Source organism: Dermatophagoides pteronyssinus, unplaced genomic scaffold (genome assembly GCF_027571235.1).
Source record: "Dermatophagoides pteronyssinus isolate colony J.1.1.1.1 unplaced genomic scaffold, Derpt_VIB-CSIC_2022.12 sq0046, whole genome shotgun sequence".
Taxonomy (NCBI): domain Eukaryota; kingdom Metazoa; phylum Arthropoda; class Arachnida; order Sarcoptiformes; family Pyroglyphidae; genus Dermatophagoides; species Dermatophagoides pteronyssinus.
The window spans coordinates 164,290-188,389 of NW_027461569.1; the positions used below are offsets into that span (position 1 = coordinate 164,290).

The 24,100-nt window shown below is 30.9% G+C and overlaps 11 protein-coding genes and 2 pseudogenes across 14 annotated transcripts; 3 read left to right on the top strand and 10 right to left on the bottom strand.

The window, feature by feature from the left end:
- Positions 1-387: 387 nt before the first annotated feature.
- Positions 388-1,732, bottom strand: LOC113796280 (stearoyl-CoA desaturase 5-like). Its single transcript, XM_027346519.2, has 2 exons — positions 1,217-1,732; positions 388-1,161 (listed from the first exon to the last, which is right to left on the bottom strand). The coding sequence occupies exons 1-2, from the start codon at positions 1,730-1,732 to the stop codon at positions 403-405; spliced, it is 1,275 nt and encodes a 424-aa protein (XP_027202320.2). The 3' UTR covers positions 388-402.
- Positions 1,733-2,137: 405 nt separating this feature from the next.
- LOC142646071 (acyl-CoA desaturase pseudogene) lies at positions 2,138-3,463 on the bottom strand (annotated as a pseudogene).
- A 193-nt stretch (positions 3,464-3,656) lies between these two features.
- Positions 3,657-4,772, bottom strand: LOC113796268 (stearoyl-CoA desaturase 5 pseudogene; annotated as a pseudogene).
- A 292-nt stretch (positions 4,773-5,064) lies between these two features.
- LOC113796269 (uncharacterized) lies at positions 5,065-6,633 on the top strand. Its single transcript, XM_027346508.2, is given in 3 exon segments — positions 5,065-5,197; positions 5,254-5,537; positions 5,539-6,633. Coding segments are annotated over 2 exon segments (951 nt in total). The 5' UTR covers positions 5,065-5,197; positions 5,254-5,330; the 3' UTR covers positions 6,283-6,633.
- On the bottom strand, positions 6,423-7,563 carry LOC113796273 (uncharacterized). Its single transcript, XM_027346511.2, has 2 exons — positions 7,178-7,563; positions 6,423-7,113 (listed from the first exon to the last, which is right to left on the bottom strand). The coding sequence occupies exons 1-2, from the start codon at positions 7,377-7,379 to the stop codon at positions 6,599-6,601; spliced, it is 717 nt and encodes a 238-aa protein (XP_027202312.2). The 5' UTR covers positions 7,380-7,563; the 3' UTR covers positions 6,423-6,598.
- A 345-nt stretch (positions 7,564-7,908) lies between these two features.
- LOC113796263 (uncharacterized) lies at positions 7,909-9,794 on the bottom strand. Its single transcript, XM_027346500.2, has 4 exons — positions 9,530-9,794; positions 8,860-9,459; positions 8,347-8,790; positions 7,909-8,270 (listed from the first exon to the last, which is right to left on the bottom strand). Exons 1-4 carry the CDS (start codon positions 9,792-9,794, stop codon positions 8,017-8,019), a joined length of 1,563 nt encoding a protein of 520 aa, XP_027202301.2. The 3' UTR covers positions 7,909-8,016.
- Positions 9,795-9,830: 36 nt separating this feature from the next.
- Positions 9,831-11,646, bottom strand: LOC113796262 (uncharacterized). Its single transcript, XM_027346499.2, has 2 exons — positions 11,195-11,646; positions 9,831-11,126 (listed from the first exon to the last, which is right to left on the bottom strand). Exons 1-2 carry the CDS (start codon positions 11,638-11,640, stop codon positions 9,935-9,937), a joined length of 1,638 nt encoding a protein of 545 aa, XP_027202300.2. The 5' UTR covers positions 11,641-11,646; the 3' UTR covers positions 9,831-9,934.
- A 133-nt stretch (positions 11,647-11,779) lies between these two features.
- On the bottom strand, positions 11,780-14,203 carry LOC113796260 (uncharacterized). Its single transcript, XM_027346498.2, has 3 exons — positions 13,590-14,203; positions 12,757-13,527; positions 11,780-12,685 (listed from the first exon to the last, which is right to left on the bottom strand). Exons 1-3 carry the CDS (start codon positions 14,164-14,166, stop codon positions 11,781-11,783), a joined length of 2,253 nt encoding a protein of 750 aa, XP_027202299.2. The 5' UTR covers positions 14,167-14,203; the 3' UTR covers position 11,780.
- A 962-nt stretch (positions 14,204-15,165) lies between these two features.
- On the bottom strand, positions 15,166-16,356 carry LOC113796277 (uncharacterized). The gene is made up of 2 exons (XM_027346516.2): positions 15,614-16,356; positions 15,166-15,529 (listed from the first exon to the last, which is right to left on the bottom strand). The coding sequence occupies exons 1-2, from the start codon at positions 16,105-16,107 to the stop codon at positions 15,283-15,285; spliced, it is 741 nt and encodes a 246-aa protein (XP_027202317.2). The 5' UTR covers positions 16,108-16,356; the 3' UTR covers positions 15,166-15,282.
- Positions 16,357-16,476: 120 nt separating this feature from the next.
- Positions 16,477-17,005, bottom strand: LOC113796278 (uncharacterized). The gene is made up of 2 exons (XM_027346517.2): positions 16,848-17,005; positions 16,477-16,788 (listed from the first exon to the last, which is right to left on the bottom strand). The coding sequence occupies exons 1-2, from the start codon at positions 16,943-16,945 to the stop codon at positions 16,545-16,547; spliced, it is 342 nt and encodes a 113-aa protein (XP_027202318.2). The 5' UTR covers positions 16,946-17,005; the 3' UTR covers positions 16,477-16,544.
- Positions 17,006-17,293: 288 nt separating this feature from the next.
- On the top strand, positions 17,294-20,010 carry LOC113796250 (adiponectin receptor protein-like). Of its 4 annotated transcripts, none has more exons than XM_075824071.1 (3): positions 17,294-17,435; positions 18,172-18,462; positions 18,733-20,010. In XM_075824071.1, exons 2-3 carry the CDS (start codon positions 18,184-18,186, stop codon positions 19,741-19,743), a joined length of 1,290 nt encoding a protein of 429 aa, XP_075680186.1. In that variant the 5' UTR covers positions 17,294-17,435; positions 18,172-18,183; the 3' UTR covers positions 19,744-20,010. The 4 variants fall into 4 exon arrangements, with proteins under 4 accessions (XP_075680186.1, XP_075680185.1, XP_075680183.1 ...); XM_075824070.1 differs by having other exon boundaries at positions 17,307-17,435; positions 18,168-18,462; XM_075824068.1 differs by lacking the exon at positions 17,294-17,435 and adding an exon at positions 17,443-17,711 and having other exon boundaries at positions 18,168-18,462.
- A 1,038-nt stretch (positions 20,011-21,048) lies between these two features.
- On the top strand, positions 21,049-22,048 carry LOC113796254 (astacin-like metalloprotease toxin 5). The gene has a single exon (XM_027346484.2). It carries the CDS (start codon positions 21,071-21,073, stop codon positions 21,869-21,871), a length of 801 nt encoding a protein of 266 aa, XP_027202285.2. The 5' UTR covers positions 21,049-21,070; the 3' UTR covers positions 21,872-22,048.
- On the bottom strand, positions 21,868-23,770 carry LOC113796251 (tubulin alpha chain). Its single transcript, XM_027346481.2, has 2 exons — positions 23,577-23,770; positions 21,868-23,452 (listed from the first exon to the last, which is right to left on the bottom strand). The coding sequence occupies exon 2, from the start codon at positions 23,441-23,443 to the stop codon at positions 22,091-22,093; it is 1,353 nt and encodes a 450-aa protein (XP_027202282.1). The 5' UTR covers positions 23,444-23,452; positions 23,577-23,770; the 3' UTR covers positions 21,868-22,090.
- Positions 23,771-24,100: the final 330 nt, after the last annotated feature.

A 24,100-nucleotide genomic window follows, 5' to 3' on the forward strand; every position in this document is an offset into this window, starting at 1 on the left:
GTCGTTTACTTTAGCACAATGTCAACTTGATCGGTAAACGTTGTTGAACCACCACTGCCACTGTTTTTTCATCAACATAGTCATTATATCACTATATCACTTTCACTATATAGACATCTTTATCACGCATAAACTACACACATAAACATTTTTAATTCAAATTCCTAAATTCTTGAATCTCAATGGACATCAAATGATTTCATATCACACAAACATGATCGCCATGATGATCGGAATCCTGATTGATTTGATATCAAATCATATATTAATGATGATAATCGTTTGGTATACATGGTTTGTGTATATCCGGAAGCACACCAGCTAAACTTCCCCTTTATACATTTTAGTTTCTAATTGAAAGCCTAAATTTCAATTTTATTTAATTTTTTAAAATCTTAAATTTTAATATGATTGAATAATCATACGTAATACAAGAAAAACAATCAAAGGCCATGTAGTTGCTATCATACCCAACAAATATTCGATCATTATACGTTTTGGTTTTCGTTGTTTTTCCATAAATGATGGTACAGTTTTAATGTCGCCACATCTTTGAATTCGTTGTTGAATAAGTGTTCGTGATACAATACGACGATCATAAGCAAGGCCTAACCATGCACAAAAATCAATAAAAGCAGTAGCTGGACTGAAACAATGGCGCCAACCATGTTCACTAGCAGAATAATCCCATGGAAAAACATGATGATAATTATGATAACCTTCACCATATGTTAAATATGTAACCAGATAATTTTCACGTGGTTGTACTGATTGATCAAAAAATTGATAACCATACATATGTGCCCATGAATTTACTGTCCATGTATGATGTAATGACATTACATAACGAAAAAAATTACCCATAACAGCAAGCCAAAAATCTTCACCCCAACCATAAACTGGTATTAAAACCGGTACGATACCCCAAAGTAATAATGCTAGCGGGATATAAAAACGACGTTGAAATCGTACAACAGGATCAGCCCAAACATCGGACATATCAATAAGTGAACCTTTTGCTTTTACATCCGGATGTTTACGACAAAGCAGCCAACCCATATGAGCAAAAAAAAATCCCCGCCGTGAATTATGTGGATCAGCATCAGTTTCCGAATATTTATGATGTGTACGATGATCACGACACCATTCATAAAGATCATTCTAGATTGATGGATTGTAGATTAGTGAAAATAATGAAATTCAAACAAAAACCAACCTGTAGACAGACCGTATGAAGAATCATAAGAACAACACGTAATGACCAATGTGCTTTATATGATCGATGTGTCCATAACCGATGTGCACCAGCCAATACACCAAACGATCCAACTGCACTAATTAACCATGACCATACCAGCGATTGCCAACGTGCTTGTCTAAGACCAACATAAAATCCATACGCACCCAACGAATGTAGAACAATCATAGCGAAAACATTTCGCCATACAATCGGTGCTTTAAACGGTTTTTCCGATTTGTTTTGTTGCAAAATTTTTTCATTGAAAAACTTTTTTTCATTTTCATCACTGCCGTCGACAGATTTTGTTTGATATCGATGAAAATACCAATCAGGTACATCAGGTCGATGAAAATCTTGATCATCAAATCGATCACTTATGATAAATTCTTGGCTACTGGATCGTTGATCAATCAACGAATCGTTATTATTATTATTATCGTCGTTTTTGTTGTTACCATTTTGTTGTCGTTTTTGTTGAATATTTTTCATCATGATTGTTATGGATTTTTTCGTTATGGTTGTTGTTGTTGTTTTATTTTTCCCGATCCGTTTGGATTGACATCTAAGTCAGTTATGAATATTGTTTGCTTGTTTTTCGGGTTGGCCCCCATAACAACAATAATCGATCGATACAGTTCTTTTTTTCTCACTTTTAATACACATTTTGCCCGACATTCGACGATAACCGTTAACGAAAAAAAATTGGACTAATTGCAACGATTGACGATGATGATAGTGATGATAATGATATGTTTTTTGTCGTCTATGTACAAATAGTCGGCCTTGGTGTAATCAACCAATTAGTCATTCAATAAGTGAGTCAGTCAGTCATTTTTGCACTTTTTTTCTTCTTGACTAAAGTGATTTATTTGTTTTCAAAAACTGAAGTAAAAGACATTATTTTGGAAATTCATTTATTTAGTTAGCTGGTTTTTTTTCCTTATATTATTGCTTTCACAAGAAGTCAAGAAGGAAGTTATTATTTTTATTCATTTTTTCTTTCATGTTTTTATTTGACTAACGTAAAATATATCTTAGGATGAGTATAAGGAAAATTAATGCTGTCGAAATTAAAATACCGGCAATCAAATCCAAAACAAAGGAAACTGGTTTCCGTTGGTTTTTGTCCAACATCCACGTGGTGGTTCGATGATGATTATCACCAGTTCGGCAAATTCGTTTTTCAATCACTGTTCGTGATACGATTCTTCGATCATAAGCCAAGCCAAGCCATGCAGCCAGATCAATAAATGCAGTAGTTATATTGAAATTATCACGCCATCCATGTTCACTTGCTGAATAATCCCATGGAAATGTATGATGATAATTATGATATCCTTCACCTAAACTAAGATAAACTACCCAACGATTTTCTCGTGGTTCAATAGATTGTTCATAAAAACGATAACCAAAAAGATGTGCAGCTGAATTTACTGACCATGCTTGATGTAATAACATTACATAACGTAATGCATTGGCCATAATAGCTACCTCAAGATTTTCATTCCAATAATGGACAGGTATCCATACTGGAAATATACCCCATAATAATAACACCAATGGAATATAAAATCGTCGTTGAAATCGTACAATAGGATCAGCCCAAACATCGGACATATCAATAGTAGCACCTTTCGTTCGTACATCAGGATGTTTACGACAAAGCAGCCAACCCATATGAGCGAAAAAAAATCCCCGACGAGAATTATGTGGATCAGCATCCGTATCGGAATATTTATGATGAACACGATGATCACGACACCATTCATAGATATCATTTTGCAAAGCAATCGTCTGGGCTATCATCAATAATAATCGTAATGGCCATCTTGCTTTATATGAACGATGTGTCCATAAACGATGTGAACCGGCCAATACACCCAGACCACCAACAACAGCCATCAAACAAGACCAGGCAATTGTTTTCGAACGTGCATTCCATATAGCCAAATAAATTCCATACAAAGCAGCCAAATGTAAAACAATCATAGCAATTACATTACGCCATACGATAATAGTTTTGTATGGTGGTTTATTTTTGCAACCATTTTGCATCGTAGTTATCAGATCAGGTTTTGTGGTCACTTTTTTCCGGTCATTATCATTTTCAACAGCAATAATCTTATAACGAAACCAATCAGGAACATCAGGTCGATCAAAATCTTCATCACAAAATTCTTCCGTAACAATAAATTGTTTTTGATCACTTTTATGGATTGCCATTCTTTTGTAATAGGAATTAAGGAAAAAAAATGTTTGAAAATGCAATCAACTTTTATAGATTTTATAGACATTTTATATTAGCGGAAAACATCACACGGAAGTTTTTTTTATTATAATTTATTATTATTATTATTATGACTTTAGATTGTGTGTGTGTTATCAATGTGTCATTCGAATGACCAACCTAATCATTTTAAACATTGAAAAAACAAATTTTTAAAATAAATGGCCATGATACAAGTAATAAACCAATTATAGTATCAATAATAACTGATTTTGGTTTTCTTTTTTGTTCACCATTATTATTATTATTTTCATCATAACCACCACCACCACTAACAATTTTTTCACCTGTACGATCAATTCTATCTTGAATTATTGATTTTGTAACAATACGTCGATCATATGCTAATCCAATTGTTGCACAAAAATCAATTAATGCTGTTGTCGCATTGAAACATTGATTCCAACCATATTCACTTGCAGAATAATCCCATGGAAAAACATGATGATAATTATGATAACCTTCACCATATGTTAAATATGTAACAAATATATTTTCACGTGGTCGTATTTGACGATCATAATATCGATAACCATAATAATGAGCAGCTGAATTTACTAACCAAGCATGATGTAATGACATAACATAACGAAGCATATTTATTGATAATGATACTAATAGATCTTCTTGCCAAAAATAAATCGGTATCCATACTGGAAATATACCCCATAATAATAATACCAAAGGTATATAAAATCGTCGTTGAAATCGTACAATAGGATCAGCCCAAACATCGGACATATCGATTGTAGAACCTTTCGCAATTACATCCGGATGTTTACGACAAAGCAGCCAACCCATATGAGAGAAAAAAAATCCACGACGTGAATTATGTGGATCAGCATCTGTATCGGAATATTTATGATGAACACGATGATCACGACACCATTCATAGATATCATTTTGTAATGCAATTGTTTGACCTATCATCAATAATAATCGTAATGGCCATCTTGCTTTATATGATCGATGTGACCATAATCGATGTGCACCGGCCAATATACCAAATGCACTAAGTAATACCATTAACCATGTCCAAAAAAATGTCATAAGTTTAGCTTTTGTCCATATAAATCCATAAATAGCAAATACATGTATTATGCTCATTATGATTACATTACGCCATACGATTTTCATTTTGAAATTTGATTTGACCAACACCAATGAATCATCATCTTTAGCTGCAACATTTAGTTGTTGTTGATTTTCACAATTATCATTATTATTATTATTATCGGCAATCATTTTTGTCTTGACAAAAAACTTTTTTTGTCGCAAAAAAGATCATTTGAACAGTCATTTATATACTGTGTGTATGAATCCGAATCCAATCAATCAATCAATCGATCGATCGATCGACAAACAATAATGTCAAATGGCCGACATTTCAAAATATTGTCCAAGGTTCTGTCTGATTTTTGTGCTTGTATGGTGTACTACGTGTAATCATAATTTGTTGATTGATAATTTATTGCTCATTCCCGTCATCGAACCAAGCAAGAGAGAGAGAGGGAGAGACAAATTTCTGTGAAAAACCACACTTTACTTTGAAATTCATTTCAAATATTCGTCATTTTTTTTCTCACCATTTTTGGAAAAAAAAATTTTTCATTTTTTTCTATTATTGATTGTTTTTGTTCTAAAATTCAAATTTCGAACTAAGAAAATAAGTAAGTAAATCGATCGATCGATTTTTATATTGACTTTTGTTTTTTTCTCATTTCAGATTGTTTCAAAAATACAAAATTATTTACATTAATTTTTTTTTTGACCAAATCTTATTGATCGATAATAATAATAATAATGATTACAGCGTCTAATCGATTATCATCAAATATACCGGAAGAAGATCGTGCATTTTTCATGGTCATGGATATTGTTTTTAGCCCGCATCAACATTCAAGTGCTGAACTTGGTTATTATTATGAAGCCGAATGTGAAGATACATTTTCTATGCGTCGTTTTCAGGTGGCTGCACAATTTTTTCATCATTATGATCAACATCGACCATTTAAAACGTTTAAGTCGTATATTTGTTAAATATGTAAATATTAGTTCAACATCAGGTTCATTATCGGTTACCGCTCAACATCGTATTCGTAATCAATTAATGAAAGAATTTGATTTAGTTAAACAAAATGCACATTATGGTTTAGTTCAAATGTATGCTATTTGTTGTCGTGTACCAAATATATTCTATTTATTTATGGATAGTCCAGATGAAACATTGGATGAATATCTTCTTCGTCATAAAGATAATATGTTGCCAAATTATTCTAGTTATTCGAAAACATTTCGACCAGTTTCACTTATACCATATGAATCATCTTGTTTTATATTACGATCAGTTGCCAATACACTGTTACGGTTACATGAAAATCATATCTTTCATGGACGATTATTAGCTAATTCAGTATTCATACGATTCAATCATCATAATAATCATTGTCCAACAGCAACAACAACAACAACAAATGAAATATCAACAGTTCTTCTTGCAAATTTAGCATTTGCTGAAGTATTTAAACTTTCGGAAAATGAAGATCCAGAAAAATTACTTATCGAACAACAACAAATTAAAGTACAACAAACAAAAGAATTAATTCATTTGTATGAAATGGCTAATCGTATTTTAGAATGTACACATTTTGATTCAATACAACAACGTGATCGCTTATATGATATTGTATCCATTATTAATAATGAAAATAATAATGCAACAACATTGAAATTATTTGCAAATTCTCTTTTATGAAAATCCAAAAAAAAATACTGACCATTTTTCCATATTTCAAATATTTGTCATATAATCGTTTATCACGATTTTCATTTAGATATGTGACATGTAATCTAGCAATCTGTCACAATCAAAAATAAATCAATCGATTGAATATATTTTTGGAGAAAAACTGGGTCATTCTGTTCTTTTTTTTTTCGTCAACATTGCATCAAAATGTCTACAATTTTTTCTTTGTCATATTCACATAATAATAATAAAAAACATCAAATTTTTTCAAATCAAATCATTCAATAAATAAATAGTTTGTGTGTGTGTGATTATCAGATTATTATTATTGAGATTTATAATTCTTTCGTTGTTGTCGACGTCTTGATCGTCGTTGAATAATATCATCTTCGGTAAGGCCCCATTGTGGAAAACTGATGATTGGTGTTCCTTCTCGTTCCAATTGATGATTTGTATTATTTCGTTGCTGGTGGTCAACAGATTCAATTTCTTTATTTCCAACTTCGTTATCAATCATAACCGATGTAGTTTTATCATCAAATGATCGACAATTTTGTAGCAAGCTATGAAAATCTTTAGTCAATACAGCCATTCCTCGCACATAATGTTCAACATAGGAACTACAAAGATGTAATAATAGCCGATTATGATCATTTTCACGATCCAGATTACCACCAATCAGATAACGATCACCAGGTTTAAGTTTTATACCGCATGCAGCTGATGATGCATATGTATGCAATGTTCGATATGTATTCAATAATCGTTGTTTATCATTGATAATACTTAACGGTTGAAAATGATATACTAAATTCATTGATTTTTCATCCATTTTTTCATCTGTTTTTGATTGATTATTGATTATTCAAACCGAATATTGTCCATCACTATAGATATCACTTACCGGTTATATGAAGTAAAGCAAAAAAATCCGTATTACAATATTGTGGTTGATTAACATTTGCCAAACAGGAACATGCATCAATTTTTGGTAATAATATTGTTGTTATCAATGTTATCAATGTTATTATCATCATAATCAATGTAAATGTTTGATGATTATGTTTTGATGTAACCATGTTTATCGATTGAATTTTGAACATCATTTAACTGAATATTGCTTTAATGATCATTGCATTTATACTGGTGGTTGCAAGTTTCAATTTAAAAAAAAAAAGAGAGAGACAGAGTCGTCGTCGTTATCGTCAACCCTCGATCATCATCAATGTTGTTGTTGATGATGATGATCGAGAAAACAAAAAAAAAAACTAGAACAGGACATAATGCTCTACATTTTTTTTTTTGAAAAAATCCATTCCTATTCAGTGGATATGGATCAACCAGAAAAAAAAATACTGTAATTGAATTTAATTGCAAATATAAAAAACTCTTTTTTTTCTTTCCGTGTATCGATCACAAAACACAAGGCATCTGTCATTCAATAGGAATTATTATTATTATTCTAAATATAGAACCTGTTCAATCTGTTTTTTTTTTCAAAAATTGCTTGTTTAACTACAATCCTTTTTGGTTGTTGCCAAACATCAACAACAGAAAAAAAACCAGATCGATAATTGGATTCGTTTCAAGTTTTTTTCTCTTTGAAAAAACAAAAAATACTGATTTTTAATCCGATTGGCACCATTATTGAAAATAATAAATATTGAGAGGGGAAGAGGGAGAAAAATCAATGCTTTTTTTTGTTGTATGGTGCTAATGTCGATATTATCATCATCATTGTGTTTAGCCATTGTTCATCATGATCATCGTTGGGCTACCATATACCATTTTGACTAAACATCGTTGTAAACATGATACGGTCAATGAAATGAATGAAAATATAGACATTCCAAGCAATATACCCATATCACCACCAATAGTACCAATTAATTCTTCATATGAAACAGCAACACGATGTTGAATTCGTTGAAATGGTTGTGTTGAAGGTCGTATATAAACTTGAGCAAAACATTTTGATTTTTGTTGTTCATCGTTACCTATATTGTTTGGTCGGATTGGATAATTGTCATTAAAATGATTTTTTTTGTTGTTGAAGGGCTAATCTATACTTACAATCCAATAATTCACGACTAAATGATCGATAACTAGATATTTCATAAATTGATTGTTGACATTCTTCCGGACAAACTGTTTCACAGCTTTGTTTTGCTAATAAATAAAGGCTAACATTTTGTTGATCATGTGAACAAATATGTTCATTATGAAATGATCGTTCAAAAATTGTTGATGCTGATAAAACATTATAATAAATTTGACATGAATTTGATATTTTTGTTAAATGATTTTTAATACAATAATTACGACATTCTTCACTTGTGTGGAATACACGTAATTTGGGATTTTCACTATATTTACCATAATGATTACAATATGGTCGATATGGTCGATTTAATAATTGTGTTATTTGTCTGGTAAAAACTACTTCATAAAGATATGGTCCAGTTATATGTAGATATTTATATTTACGTTTATTGATCAATGTATTTGATGAATGAACTAACAAAAAAAAAAATCAATGATCATAACATATACATTCAATAACAAAACACTTTCAATACAACTTACCGGTCAATTTGATTGCTTTATCCGAAAGAAAATGTAATGTATCCATATCCATACGTACATTGATTTTGATCATTGTTTGTAGATCATGAAAAATTTGCCAAGAATCTTGTTGATGATGATTCCATGTACGATTTGATTGACGATTTGGCCATTGACATGGTAATGAATCATTTAAACATAATCGATAAACCAATTGTTCAAGATCAGACATTGGTGGAATATATTGTAACCATCGATCTTTCATTTCATGCATTGAACTAAAATATGTAAAACATTTTTGTCCTTCATATATACTGGGCATATATTCTTGTAATTGACTACATTCCACACCATCGATCGATAATGGATCTTCAATCAAACTAGTACTATCGAACATATTGCGTATACTTACCGGATATACTTTACAACCGGCAACAATATCTTCAATTTGAATACTTTTTTCAACAATCACTTCATAAGCAGTATAATCTTCAAATGCTTTCGATTCAAATCGATCAAATTGTTGTTGATTTTCAATTAAATCATTTTGATCGGGAAAATGATTTTTTTGTATTTTTTCCATAAATCTATAATAAGTTTCATTGAATTCAGGATAAAGTGCTACATTGTACATTGGATAACATTTTAATAAAGCAAAAACAGAATAAAAAATCAATTAATTTCAGCATACCGGCTAATCGTCGAGGTGTGAATATATTGGCCGCACAAATTGTTATAGCGGGTAATTCATTCAAAACATCCGGTTGTTCATTATAAATCGATATAACAGTTTCATGTTCAAAATAACGTAAAACAATATCGGACATAAACAATAAACAAACGATCGTTGTTATAATCCAGATGATTATCCAAATTAATGTTCGGCCAGTTATAATGTTGTTGTTGTTTTGTTTCATTACAAAACAATTGAATTTTTGTTTGGTAATTATATTCATCTTTCTATTCTTGTAATCAAAATCAAAATGAAAGTCTTTTTTTTTGAAAATTGTATTTTAATTTTGATCAAAATAAAACAAAAAAAACCAATTCAATAAAATCATTTATTTTAAATCATTTTCCATTAGTAGTCATGGTTTTATTGTGAAATACTACGTTGTAATCGTCGTTGACGTCTTGATCGTTTGAACAGGATAAACAAACAGCAAAGAATTCCACTAAATTGCCGTAAACGAACAATACGTATAATATAATTGAATATTTCGACAACCGAAATACCCAGCCAAACATGCATATGACCACCAATATTACCCATAAATGTTTCTAATGATGTTGCTTCAACATGTTCAATCCAATGTGATGGTTCATTTGAACGATATAATGTTATCGATGTTAGATTATATGGTTCACTATTCACCTTTGACATTGTAAACCATTCTCGAATACAAGATGGTCTACATTGTTTCAGACAATAATCCAATTGTTTACCATAACCAGAATGTTGACATGACATATGTTTCATTGAACAAAATGGTATCATCATTGAATTGGAATTATTATCAGCATCTTGTAATCGATGTTCAATCCATCGTTCAGTTAACAGTGAATAAAAATTGATACATTCTTCATTTAAACGTTTCGAAAGACAATAAATAAAACATTCACCTGATGAATGAAATCCATATGGTAATGGAAATAAATTTTCATTCCAATTAATCAATGTATCTGGTAATGTACAATCATAATCATCAAAACAATTTGTATCGAATGGATATGGTTTAAGAAGTTCACTTTTTTCACTATAAAATATAGCCATACTATTGTTAGGTAAAACAAAACGGATACTATTTTTTAACATGACAGGTAAGTTATTTTTTTCATGTATCATAACAAACACTGAAGTTGCATTACTTTTTCCCCGGTCAATATGATCCATAACGAATGAAAATTTTGTACCATTTTTTTGACTCATCAAATGTTCGTTTAAGATAATCTGTATGGAAGGAAACATATCATATTGTAAATATGGTCGTTTTTCTATTGGTAATCGACTCCAATGACCATAAATATCGGAAAAATATGTAAAACATTTATGTCCATATTGAAAACTTATTACAATCGGTACAATTGATTCACAATCATAAACAGGCATTGTTTTATTAACCAAAACAATTGTATTTGTAAACAATTTACATTGTTTAACTACCTGTTCAATGGTTAAAGAATTTTTCCATGATGATATTGTACCATTAGGATGATGAATTTTATGATGTAAATTAAGATCACCATCCAAATAATAATCCGTTCCATTTTCGAAACCATTCAAATGGCTATAATGGTGAGAAAAATCATGATTTTAATCGAAATAAATAATACATTCGGTAAATATTGGACTTACAGTCGAACACATAATGTAATGGATGGAATATTAACCAAATTTGGTGTTATAAATTCCATATTTACCACTGTTTTATGTGTAACATATTCATTCCATACTTTATTTGAAGTAATAAAAAATAATGGTACACAACAACTGATGAATATCAGGCGCCATAAATTATTTTGTCGTAAATAATGTATTCGTGCTAGATGTACATTTTGATCGAATGTTAAATGTTTTGTATCCAAATTTGTATGACGTAAGAAATAAGGTCGATATTGTGTTGGTTTATATATCACCGATATTGCTGGTGATTTCGGTGATTCTTCTGATGATGTTGGTATTGATGTAGATGTCGATGAAAAAGTCATCGAATTGACCGAAATACCCGAACTTGATATTGTTATTGATGATGATGATGATGATGAAGATCGCCTTGACATTGTTCGATTTTGTCCCATCATTTTGTGTTGACTTTTTACGTTTTGATGGCAAAATTGCTAATGAATAATCATAATCACAATGCACACATTTTGAGATTTTTTTTCTAAAAAAAAGCAGCCATCCATTAGTAGCTATGGATGCAAAAATGCCACTCATAAATTTACGGTAATTCTAATTCACTATTGTAAATATTGCTATTATTTTGATCGTTGTCATCGTCATCGTCGTCGTTATCTTCATCTTCGTCATCATCATCATCGTCATCATCGCTAACCAGAATACCGATTCTTTCGCCAACAATACGTACTGTTTCAAGAACTTTTTCTTTGACCAGATTAAGTGACATGGCCAATAATGCCATACCAAACAATAGATATAATGCACATATAGCTAATGTCATTTGACCATCTTCATGTGTCGATAGTACAGTTCGACCAGGTACTAAATCACCAAAACCAATTGTCGATAATGTTATAAAACAAAAATATGAAGCATCAAGAAAAGACCATTCTTCGGAAGTTGAAAAAAACCATGCACCACCACAAATATAACTAATGACTAATGCCAGACAAACTGTGATAGGTATATTTTTTTCCTGAATTTCTTCACCATCATCATCATCGTCGTTGTCGTTGTCGTCGTCATCATCGTTAAAATCCAGATCGGAATCTAGATTCGAATCAAAATCATGAGATCCATCATCACTTAAATCCGATATATTGATCGGTATAAATGGTTTTGATTGTGAACAATTGTACAAATGATTTCTCGATTGGAATGTAGTCATATGATGATGATGATTATGATTCATTTCCATTAACATCATCATATCTGATGATGGTATTGAACGTTGTTGTTGTAACGATCGCTGCGGTTGATTCATTAATGTGGCGGCGTTAGTGTTGTTGGTCATCAGATTTGATGATGAAGCTGATTGTCGTATAGCAGATGATGATTGTGGTGGTTGTAATGATGATGGTCGTTGTTTTGTTTGACCGTTACCAAATCGAACCTGAGCATTTAATAATTGTTGTTGACGAGATCTTGTGCCTGCTCCATTATCGGCTATCACATTGAGATTGAACAGAAAAAGATTATAACAATTTTATCTCGGAATCAAAAAATACTATATTTACCCATTGAACTGGATCGAAATACAGTTGGTCTTTTGACAACAATCGAATTGTTTGCCGCAAATACAGCACGATCTAAACGTTCATCACTAAACGAAGCATATTGATTACATATAACTGGTGGCATATTGACAGTTGTTTTTCGAACCGGTACTATTTTCGTTGATTGAGCTGATGATCTATTGATTGCTCGTAATTTACTAGCACGTAATTCATTATGATAACGTGCTGATAATGATCTTGAAAGTATCATTCGTCTTGGTAGCTGTAATGTATTCGGTGATGATGAATTATTATCAGCTACGGAAGCAGTCAATAATGATGATGGTGATTTTTCTTGCGGAACTGGAATCGACCATTTTTCATTATGACGACCATCAGATCGTTGTGATGATTGTGAACGACTAATTCTTTGTTGTTGCAGCGGTTGTTGTTGTTGTTGTGATTGCGGTCCATTCGATAATAGCAGTGGATTCATAGCCATAACAGTAGCATGTATGGCAGCCTGTTGTTGTTGTTGTTGTTTAGCACGACGTAGTTGTCGTTGTTTTCTTAATTGACGTTGACGTCTTCTTTGTCGTCGTTGTCGACGTTGTCTTTGTCGTTGTCGTTGTTTACGACGTTGTTTTTTTGGTTTAACACAAAGATAACAACAACATTTCCAATAAATAAATTTAAATGAACGTGCCATCATATGGCCAATATTCGAAAGACAAAATAACATTAAAGGAATACCGATTATTGCATACAGGATGGTAACAATTTTTCCCCATTCTACAATGATAATGACAATCAAATTGAATGAAAATTAATCAATCAGATAATTTACTACTCACCTGTTCGTGGTGCAACATTACCATAACCAATAGTAGTAATCACAATAATTGAATAAAGTAATGCACCTGAAAATGACCATTGTGAATTTGTTTTACTCAATTCTTCATAACCATCATAACCTTTATATTTGACTGCATGAAGAAATTCTTTTTCAAATTCTAATAGAATATCTTCAGCTTTCCGTGTCCATAATTCAAAACGAAGAATAATTGATTCATTTGTCAGGTTTGATAAACGTTGTATTAATCGATCACGTGATTTTCTCATTTCAATACGTTGTTCTTTTTCATGAACGGATTCTAATGCTTGAAATGTAAATGCACCGACCAATGCATAACCTAATAACAAGGTACAAAGACCAATATGTGAAAATAGAAATGTTATCACTTGACGAAAATAATAACAACATTTTCCACATGTAGTGATTGTAGTTGTTGCTTGATTAGTACTACCACCACCACGTTGACTACCGGTTATTGATCCAATACCGGATCCAGTACCACCACCACCACCAGTAGTTGTAGCGATTGATCCGCCACCTGTAGTCGATATACGACTTATGGATCGTTTTACCATTTTTCGAGGATAAATTATATTCAATAATCAATTCATGGTTAATGGAGATTATCAACCATAATAACAATTCTGTAAATGAACAAATGAATTTTCGAATGATCGTTTGATTACTGTGTATGTACTAATGAATTGGATCGAATCGAACGAAATATAAGCACATGTTCATGATCATCATCATCGTCATCATTCGATTTTTAGTTTTAGTTTATCAATCACAGTGTCTACAATGTCTATAAATATCACCATCATCAGAATCAGAAGAAGAACATTACAAACCAGAAGAACATACGTACACACACAAAGAATAAGAATTTGTCGATTCTTTTTATTGCCCAAGAAAGAAAGAAAAAAAAATCATATTCTGCGGTTGAATAGTTGCTGTTGCCAAACCATCAAACCAAAACATCACTTACAGTTCATTTGATTTCTGCTCTCTCTTAATAATATATTCTCCAATCGAATGTTTTGAATATTGCCAGGTTTTTTTCGTTTTGTTTTGCTTGATTTAACGATGATGATGATGATGATGGTTTTTCTATTTTGTCGAAACCAAAAACAAACAGTGTAAACATTCGAATCAGATATATAGACAGACAAACATCTATAGATACATAAACCTTTGACATTTACATCCTTATTTTACGGGATTATTTATTTTTTTGAATTGAAACAAACAAAACAAAAATATTGATGGCCACACACACAATCATTTGTTGAATAACCGATATCTGTTCGGTAAATCATGATGATGATTAAAGTTTAGTTTCAATGTTTGTTTTAAAACGATAAAGCTTCGACTTGAACTGGGAATTGTTATTTTAAAGAAAATTTTTTTTCAAAATTAAAAATAGAATCGCATGGCACACAAAAACCATCTAATCTTTGAATCTTGATCTGCAAACGCAGATCAAGATTCATCGAAAAGAAAGAAAGAAAGTGAGAGAGAGAATTTCATTGTTCTTTGAGATTCCTCCCCTCAAAAACAAAACAAAATGAATATTCTTCAAACAAGCGATGTTCAACCAAAAGGTTTTTTCGCTTTGTAATTTTGAAAAAAAATTTATTGAAGTTTATTTTGTTTAATAAAAAAAATGATTTGTAATTTAATATGGTTCATCATTCAAGACTATCAACCAACAAGGCAATCATCATAATAAAACTTTTCCATTCAATTTTTCCTTTCCAATCAGGTATTTTAGTCAGAATTGAATCACATTTATCCGAATCATCACCATATTCACCACAAAGTAAATTTAATGCATCACCACTATAACCACGTAATATTGATTCAACTTCATTTGTATATTTTGGACATATTTTATCCGAATATTCCATTGCTTCAGCTGATATTTTATTATATAAACTATATAATTGTAATGAAAAACAAAATGACAAATCAATCATCATTTCAAACAACAAACATTCATAAATAAATAAATAAACTTACCAACAAACCATTGGTATACGAAGTTTAGCATCCGAATATGAACGAATACCATGCATTTGATTGGATACATTTTGTATTAAATCACTATAATATTTGATTGCTGTTTGACCTGAACATTGTATCAAATTCAGTAATAATTTTTTTTTCGATTCTTTTTGACAATATTTTTTATTCATACGACCAATACTATAAATAATAACTGATAATGTTTGTTTTGTTTGTTTTTTCAAACAATTTTCAGCATATTTTCTCATACATTTTTCATAACGATTAATTTTTCCACAATATGAATCAATATCACCGATAGTTTTTGGTAATTTTCTTAAAATTTCTTCATTTGTTAATGGTATTAAATTCAATGAACATTGATCAGCTTTTTTACGATCACATTCATTTGTTTTTGTTGTTGATGCGGCATCAATGTTGTTAATAATAACCATCAAATATATGATGATGGTTACCATCAACCTTGTCGAACATATTGATCGTAACATTGTTTAAATCTTTTGGGTAATGTCATCGATGATTTCATTGCTTTTTATAGTTTGAATTTTCAATTTTAAAAAAGGAAAAAGGGGTACCATCAAAATGAATTTATTATCCCTTTTGTTTTAACGTTTACATTTAGGAAATCCGCTATTTATTCACATGATTATGAAATATACCATTCAACAACAATTTTGATTACGTAAATCATAGGCACCATCATAAAAATGAAGAAAAAGAAGAAGACACTATGTGTGCATGTATGTTTACTGATCTCATCAAATTCATTTCAATGTCAAGTTTAACAAGTTTTGTGTTTTCATGCATCTTGCAACTTTTTTTTTGTCACATTCATACTATGTTTGACAATGAATCTGTTAATGAAAAAATCATTTATTTTTTTTATTTGCAAAAAAAATCATCATCATTATTAATATCAGTATTATTAAAGACTATCAATAATCTCAACGGTTGGTATAATGAAACTTTTCCATTCTAATGGTTTTTTCCATGGTTTAATTTTGCCAATAATATTTTTACATTTATCATTATCTTCATTATATTCACCACAAGCATAATTGAATATATCACCAGTAATTCCTTGTAAGAATGTTTCTAACCATTCAACATGATTTGAACATTTATGTTCCAAATCATTCAATATAAATTCCTTTCGTCGTTGAAAGGCACTAAATGAAATGAAATGAAAATGATTAAAATGACGATTTTTTTTAATTATTATACTTACCAACAACATAATGGAATTCTTAGGTTTTTCGGTTTAGCTGTACGTATTGCATGCATATCAGCAGATAAATCGGTTAAATGTTTTGCATAATTTGGCATATCATCACCAACACAATCTTATTAACGAATATCAAAATTTCAAGGTTAACATCTTTCAAAAATATTTTATCATCAACTTGTTGAAAATCCAAATGAATACAAAATTCGAATCTTTGTTACAAAAATAAAAAAAATAGCCACAAACGTGTAAATAGTCATTCAAATGAAAATAGTCTTTTTTGTTTCTACATATAACAAACATTTGTACACTGGAACTGAATCCTATACAATTATCATGTAATAAGTAGTAGTGGTATATATTTATGATGCATACCATATCATGTGATAGTAGTATTGGATGATGATATTAACAACAACAATAACAAAAACAAAGAGGAAAATTAACAACAAAAATATTAGTCAAAATAGACACATTGCACTTTGGATTTTTATATATCATCATCATCATCAAAAGTGTTAGGTGCACACATGATCATATGAGACATTCATGATTCAATTTTTCAATATACATAATTTTATCAACATTTAGGTAATGTTTTGTTGTTGTTATTGTTGTCGTTGCCGTCGTACATGACTTGACATGAATTTTCGGATGATTCCATTATTCGCATTATTTTCGCATCTTGATACAAGAAACATTGATTCCAATTTCTTTTTTTTTTTGATCATTCCAATTTTTGTTACGAATGATAGTTATTTGATAATTTTTTTTCTTCAATAATCTTTATTGATTATCAAACGCACAAATCCAATCTTTTTTTTTGCAAATCTTAACCCTGTTTTGTTTTTTTCCATTAAACAAAGGGTAAGTGTGCTTCTTCTATGTATGTTCATTTGTTTTCAATCCTTGCCATTTGACCTATTTAAATATGGTGTTCCAAAATAATCAACAATAATGAGACATAATCAGGTGTGGTCGTCCAAAAAAACTAATAAATAGCATATTCTTGTCGTTAAGTCGACTTGTTTTTTTATTCGAATGACATTTCATCATGGCCCTCTGTTTTGATAAGTTTTCTCTTGTTTATGGCAGGTTCGATAATCAAACAATCGATTGATCGATCGAATCAATTTTTTTTTTTTTTTTTGGAAAGGCGGAGCGCAAAAAAGGACCAAACGTTTATTAATTTGATTAAATTTTTTCTTTTCTTTATTATCGTTTTATTTTGTTATTGTAACGACTCTAATTTGATATTTTTTTTTCTTTTTTGATTCGATTTTTTTCTCAACTTTATCCACAACTGCACACAACTGACTGAAGATAGATAACTGACAAAATGCAAAAATACGCTACACCACCATCAAAATGTTCGAATCCACAGCATAATCATCATCGTAGTCTATCGCTTGGTAATTATGATGATGAATTATGTCGTACACGTAAACGTAGCGAAATAAATAGTGATTTAATACAAAGAAAAACAATGATTCAATCAACAAATGATTGTATGGAATTGGATGAAGAACATATTTGTGAACAATGTCCATTGAATAATAATAATAATGGTATACCATGTGATAAACAACAACAAGATGCTAAACAAAATCCAAATGAGGTATTTACAAACAAAACTAACCAAATTGATGATGATGATGATGATTGTCGTCGTCAACAGTCAAAAAATAATACTAATAACAAATTTGATGAATCGATACTTATCGATATGTTACAAAATGATCCATCATTACGTTCATTATTAAATCAATTGAAATTTTCATGTTCTTCTTCTTCTGTTTTTCTTACATCATCATCATCGCCAACAACAACACCATTCAATAATAATCGTCGATTACCATCATCATCATCAACAACAACGAATGCACAGGCAAAAGGACATCGACGTAGTCTTTCATTACGGCAACAATTTGAAAATGGTTATGATTATTTATGTTCCGAATGGATACAAGCAAGAGAATTAGCTGGTAAAACTGTTGGTCATGCAACAAAAACTGTTAGCCAAGCAACCGGTGCTGTTTGGAAAGTTTGTAATTTTAATATGTTACCAAATTGGATGCAAGATAATGAATATTTACATACTGGTCATCGGCCACCATTACCAACATTTTGGGAATGTATTAAATCAATATTTCGTTTACATACTGAAACTGGTAATATTTGGACACATGGTATTGGTGCATTATTATTTGTCGGTTTATTTATATATGAATTTGTTACAATAAGCGCACATAAAACGGCTGTTGATCGTTTAATGTTAACAATATATTTTTCGGGCATAATTACTTGTCTAATATTTTCCTGTATGTTTCATACATTTAGTTGTTATGCATCACCAAAAGTTATCAAAATATTTTCCAAACTTGATTATTGTGGTATATCGATACAGATTATTGGTTCAATGACACCGGCATTATATTATGGATTTTATGAAGATTTAAATATGTTTAAATTATATATATCATTTGGTGTTGTATTATGTATATTATCGATTGCTGTATCATTATGGGATAAATTTGGTGAACCACGTTATCGTGGTTTTCGTGCTATGGTTTTTTTATGTTTTGGTCTTTCCAATGTTATACCCGGAATACATTGGTATATTATTCTGGATTCACATTTATTAACAGCATATTATCTATTTATATTACAAGGAGCATTATATGTTATTGGATCATTATTATATGCTAATCGTATACCGGAAAGATTATTCCCTGGTAGATGTGATTATATGTTTCAATCACATCAAATATTTCATATATTGGTTGTATTGGCTGCATTTGTTCATTTGAATGGTATTAATTTAATGGCTGAAACACGTTTACATGATAAACAACAACAACAACAACTAAACAACAATCATACTGAAATTAATCTATAAAATGTAGTCAACAAATAAGAAACAAATTGGCATTCAAATTGTTAATATACACTATTATTAGTAGTTGGATTGAATTTTATTTATTTGATTATCATTAGATAGGTATGATTATTATTAATAATTGAAAAAATTACAACAAAAAAAAAATCATTTCCATAAAATGAATGAATGAAATAAGCACAAATATCTGATAATTTGATTATTAGAGTAAAAAAATTCCATTGAAATAAAAAAAAATTTGAAATAAATAAACTTTTTGTTTTTCTGTTTTCACTTTAGTCTATAATTCTGTTTTTTTGTTATTTTTTTCTGGATTGTAATTCAACAACCCTTATTAAAAACCAAACGATGGATGATTATCGTTCAAGCGAACAACATGCACGTACTAGTTTATCATTACATCGATCAAGTGATCAATCGATTGAACATCGTATTGATTCGGATCGTAATGTATCATCGATTACAAGCGGTGGTGTAGATTCATTAAAAACAATAACTATGGCTGAACGTATTATGATTGATACATATGAAAAAAAATATCGTCGTGAACATCGTCGTTTTGAACGTTTATCATCAATTTATAATAGTTATCTTTTATTACATTATTTAGTTTGTCGTGATAATAATCTATTGAATCGTATTGGACGATATCATCGAAGACGATCATCATCAACACAACCGGCAACATTTAGATCAAGAAGACGACGACGAGGACGACAAAGACATCGTAAACGTAGACGTAGTAGTAGACATAATAGTAGTAGACAAAGTAGAAGAAGTCAATAGTTAAAAACAAGAATTTTCAAAAACAAAAATGATTACTAAATCTATTTAATGATGAAAATGAATAAAATTAACCCTTTATCACTCACATTTTTTTTTGTAGTTTCATTGCGAGAAATTTGATTAATCATTGATGAAAATCTAGGTCAATTAGGTTCATGGTGAGTGCAAATAAACGAATCGATTATTGAATGTTGTTGTTCCAGGATCAAAAATCATCAATTTTGATGGATTTGAAGAATCTGGTGATGGGAAATTATTTCATTTTCACACACAAACACACCGAATAAACTGAAACACATGTGATCAAATAAAAAGCAGAAAAACATTGAAAATCTGAAATATTCAAATAATGAAAATGTAAATCATTGTGAAATCGTTGCGAAATTTTGTTTGATCACCGGTCGATTTAATGATTGACAATGATGTTAATGAAAAATGATGATGCGGCAATCAATTCAATTTGATTTTTTTTTGAATTCAAAATCATTCAAAATCAATTCATAGTTTGGTTAGCGACGACGATAATAATAATGTATAGTCCATGCATAATTGTCAATCATTATCGTTATTACTGGCAATTATTATGGTAAATATTTTATTAAATGTTCCAAAATCAATGTTTGACGATGATCTCGAATCAATCAATATCAATCGATTATACGTGGCTAATAATGGTGGTGGTGGTAGATTTCAATTATCATCAGCGATACGACAATCAAACAACAACAACAACAAACGAATTGGCAGAGCGAATAATAATCAACAACATCGTCGATGGCCTAATGGTCAAATTCCATATCAGATTTCACGAAAATTACGACCATATCGTTCAATAATATTACAAGCAATGAAGCAAATTGAACAAAATACCTGTATACGTTTTCGACAACGTAAATCACAACAAAATTATGTAAAATTAATTGCTGGTGATGGTTGTCATTCGATTGTTGGCCGTATTGGTAATAATGGTGGTGTACAATTATTATCATTAGGTAATGGTTGTCATGATATTGGTAGTATAATACATGAATTATGTCATACAATTGGCCTTTATCATGAACATATGCGTTATGATCGTGATCAATATCTTCAAATACAATGGTCAAATATTCAACCAGAAATGCTGGAACAATTTATTCGTATACCGATTCAAGAATATAAACCAGCATATCATTTTGATTATAATTCTATAATGATTTATGGATCATATGCATTTAGCAGAAATGGTCGACCAACAATGTTACCAAAAAATCATTCTATTAAATTACGTGAATCACATTTTAAACAATCACTTTCATCGGGTGATATTATTAATATTAATGCTATGTATGGTTGTAATTAGAATTTTGAAAATCAAATTTTATTTTATCATTTTTTTAAAAAATTGAATTGATAGACACACCATATTGATTTTTAATGATCAAGAAATACTAATCGAAAATACAAATCAAATTGTCTAAATTGATAAAAAGGATTTTTGAAAAAAATGGATTAAAATTGGATGTTTTTTTTAAAAAAATTGGTGGTCTTTTTTTTACTGTGGTGATGTGGCTCACACATTTTAGAATTCTTCGCCAGCAGTATCATCGGCTTCAGTAGAATCCAAACCAACTTCTTCATAATCTTTTTCAAGAGCAGCCAAATCTTCACGAGCTTCGCTAAATTCACCTTCTTCCATACCTTCACCAACATACCAATGAACGAAAGCACGTTTAGCGTACATCAAATCAAATTTATGATCCAATCGAGCCCAAGCTTCAGCGATGGCAGTAGTGTTGGACAACATACAAACAGCACGTTGTACTTTAGCCAAATCACCACCTGGCACAACAGTTGGTGGTTGATAATTGATACCAACTTTGAAACCAGTTGGGCACCAATCAACAAATTGAATGGATCGTTTGGTTTTGATTGAAGCGATAGCAGCATTCACATCTTTTGGTACAACATCACCACGATACAATAAGCAACAGGCCATGTATTTACCATGACGTGGATCGCATTTAACCATTTGATTGGCTGGTTCGAAACAAGTGTTGGTGATTTCCGATACAGTCAATTGTTCATGATAGGCTTTTTCGGCCGAAATAACCGGTGCATAGGTTACCAATGGGAAATGAATACGTGGATATGGTACCAAATTGGTTTGAAATTCAGTCAAATCAACATTGAGTGCACCATCAAAACGAAGCGAAGCAGTGATTGATGATACAATTTGTCCAATCAATCGATTCAAATTAGTGTAGGTTGGTCGTTCAATATCCAAATTTCGTCGACAGATGTCGTAAATGGCTTCATTATCGACCATGAAAGCACAATCCGAATGTTCGAGGGTAGTGTGAGTGGTAAGAATACTGTTGTAAGGTTCAACGACAGCTGTCGATACTTGTGGTGCTGGATATACGGCAAATTCCAATTTAGATTTTTTACCATAATCAACTGATAAACGTTCCATAAGCAATGAAGTGAAACCAGAACCAGTACCACCACCAAAACTATGGAAAATCAAAAAGCCTTGTAATCCGGTACATTGATCAGATAATTTACGGATACGATCCAAAACCAAATCAACAATTTCTTTGCCAATTGTATAGTGGCCACGAGCATAATTATTGGCAGCATCTTCTTTACCAGTAATCAATTGTTCAGGATGGAATAGCTGTCGATAGGTACCAGTTCGAACTTCATCAACAACGGTTGGTTCGAGATCAACATAAACAGCACGTGGAACATGTTTGCCAGATCCAGTTTCAGAGAAAAATGTATTGAAAGAATCATCACCAGTGCCAATAGTTTTATCCGATGGCATTTGACCATCAGGCTGAATACCATGTTCTAAACAATACAATTCCCAACAGGCATTACCAATTTGAACACCAGCTTGACCAACATGAACTGAGATACATTCACGCATTTTCGGTTACTAATGGAAACGAACAACAAAAAAATTATTAACCTAAATTGAAATAACGGACAAGGGCGACGCCCAAACAAAGTGGACAAGAAAAAAATCAGTTTCTTTTTCGCCCGTATAAAAGGATACATACCGGATTTGTTTAGTTAATTAATTTAATTAAAAAATCAAAAAATTTGAGGTAAATTATGATAAAGATTGTAAAAAAAGTCGGTTTTTTTTGTTAGATCGAAAATTGTAAAGAGGCAGCAATGAAGCCTTTACAATCGAACGAGATGAATTGAATCGAAAGAAACAAAACGACAATCAGCACAAAAATGGCAGCTCGATTTGGCAACGTTGAGAATTTATACACAAAAAAAAACGTTCGAAAAATGAAAAATGAGTGGCGAACGAGTAGAAGGAGGAGAAAGAGCTGCGTAACCGTTGTAAATTTTTTCATTATTACAAAAAAATTTGCTAGCAGCATTCATTTATTCAGTAATGCGACGTTCAAGGTGCTTGTAGTAGTGGCATGAATTAATTCAATTCGAACGAAACGTGGCGTTTGAAACAATCGTTAACGAAAAAGAAAACAAAACGCGCAAGCGCTGTTTGCACTGCAGTATTTTTTTTTTTTGCAAATAGCCAATCAGAAAACGACAAAGAAGAAAATCG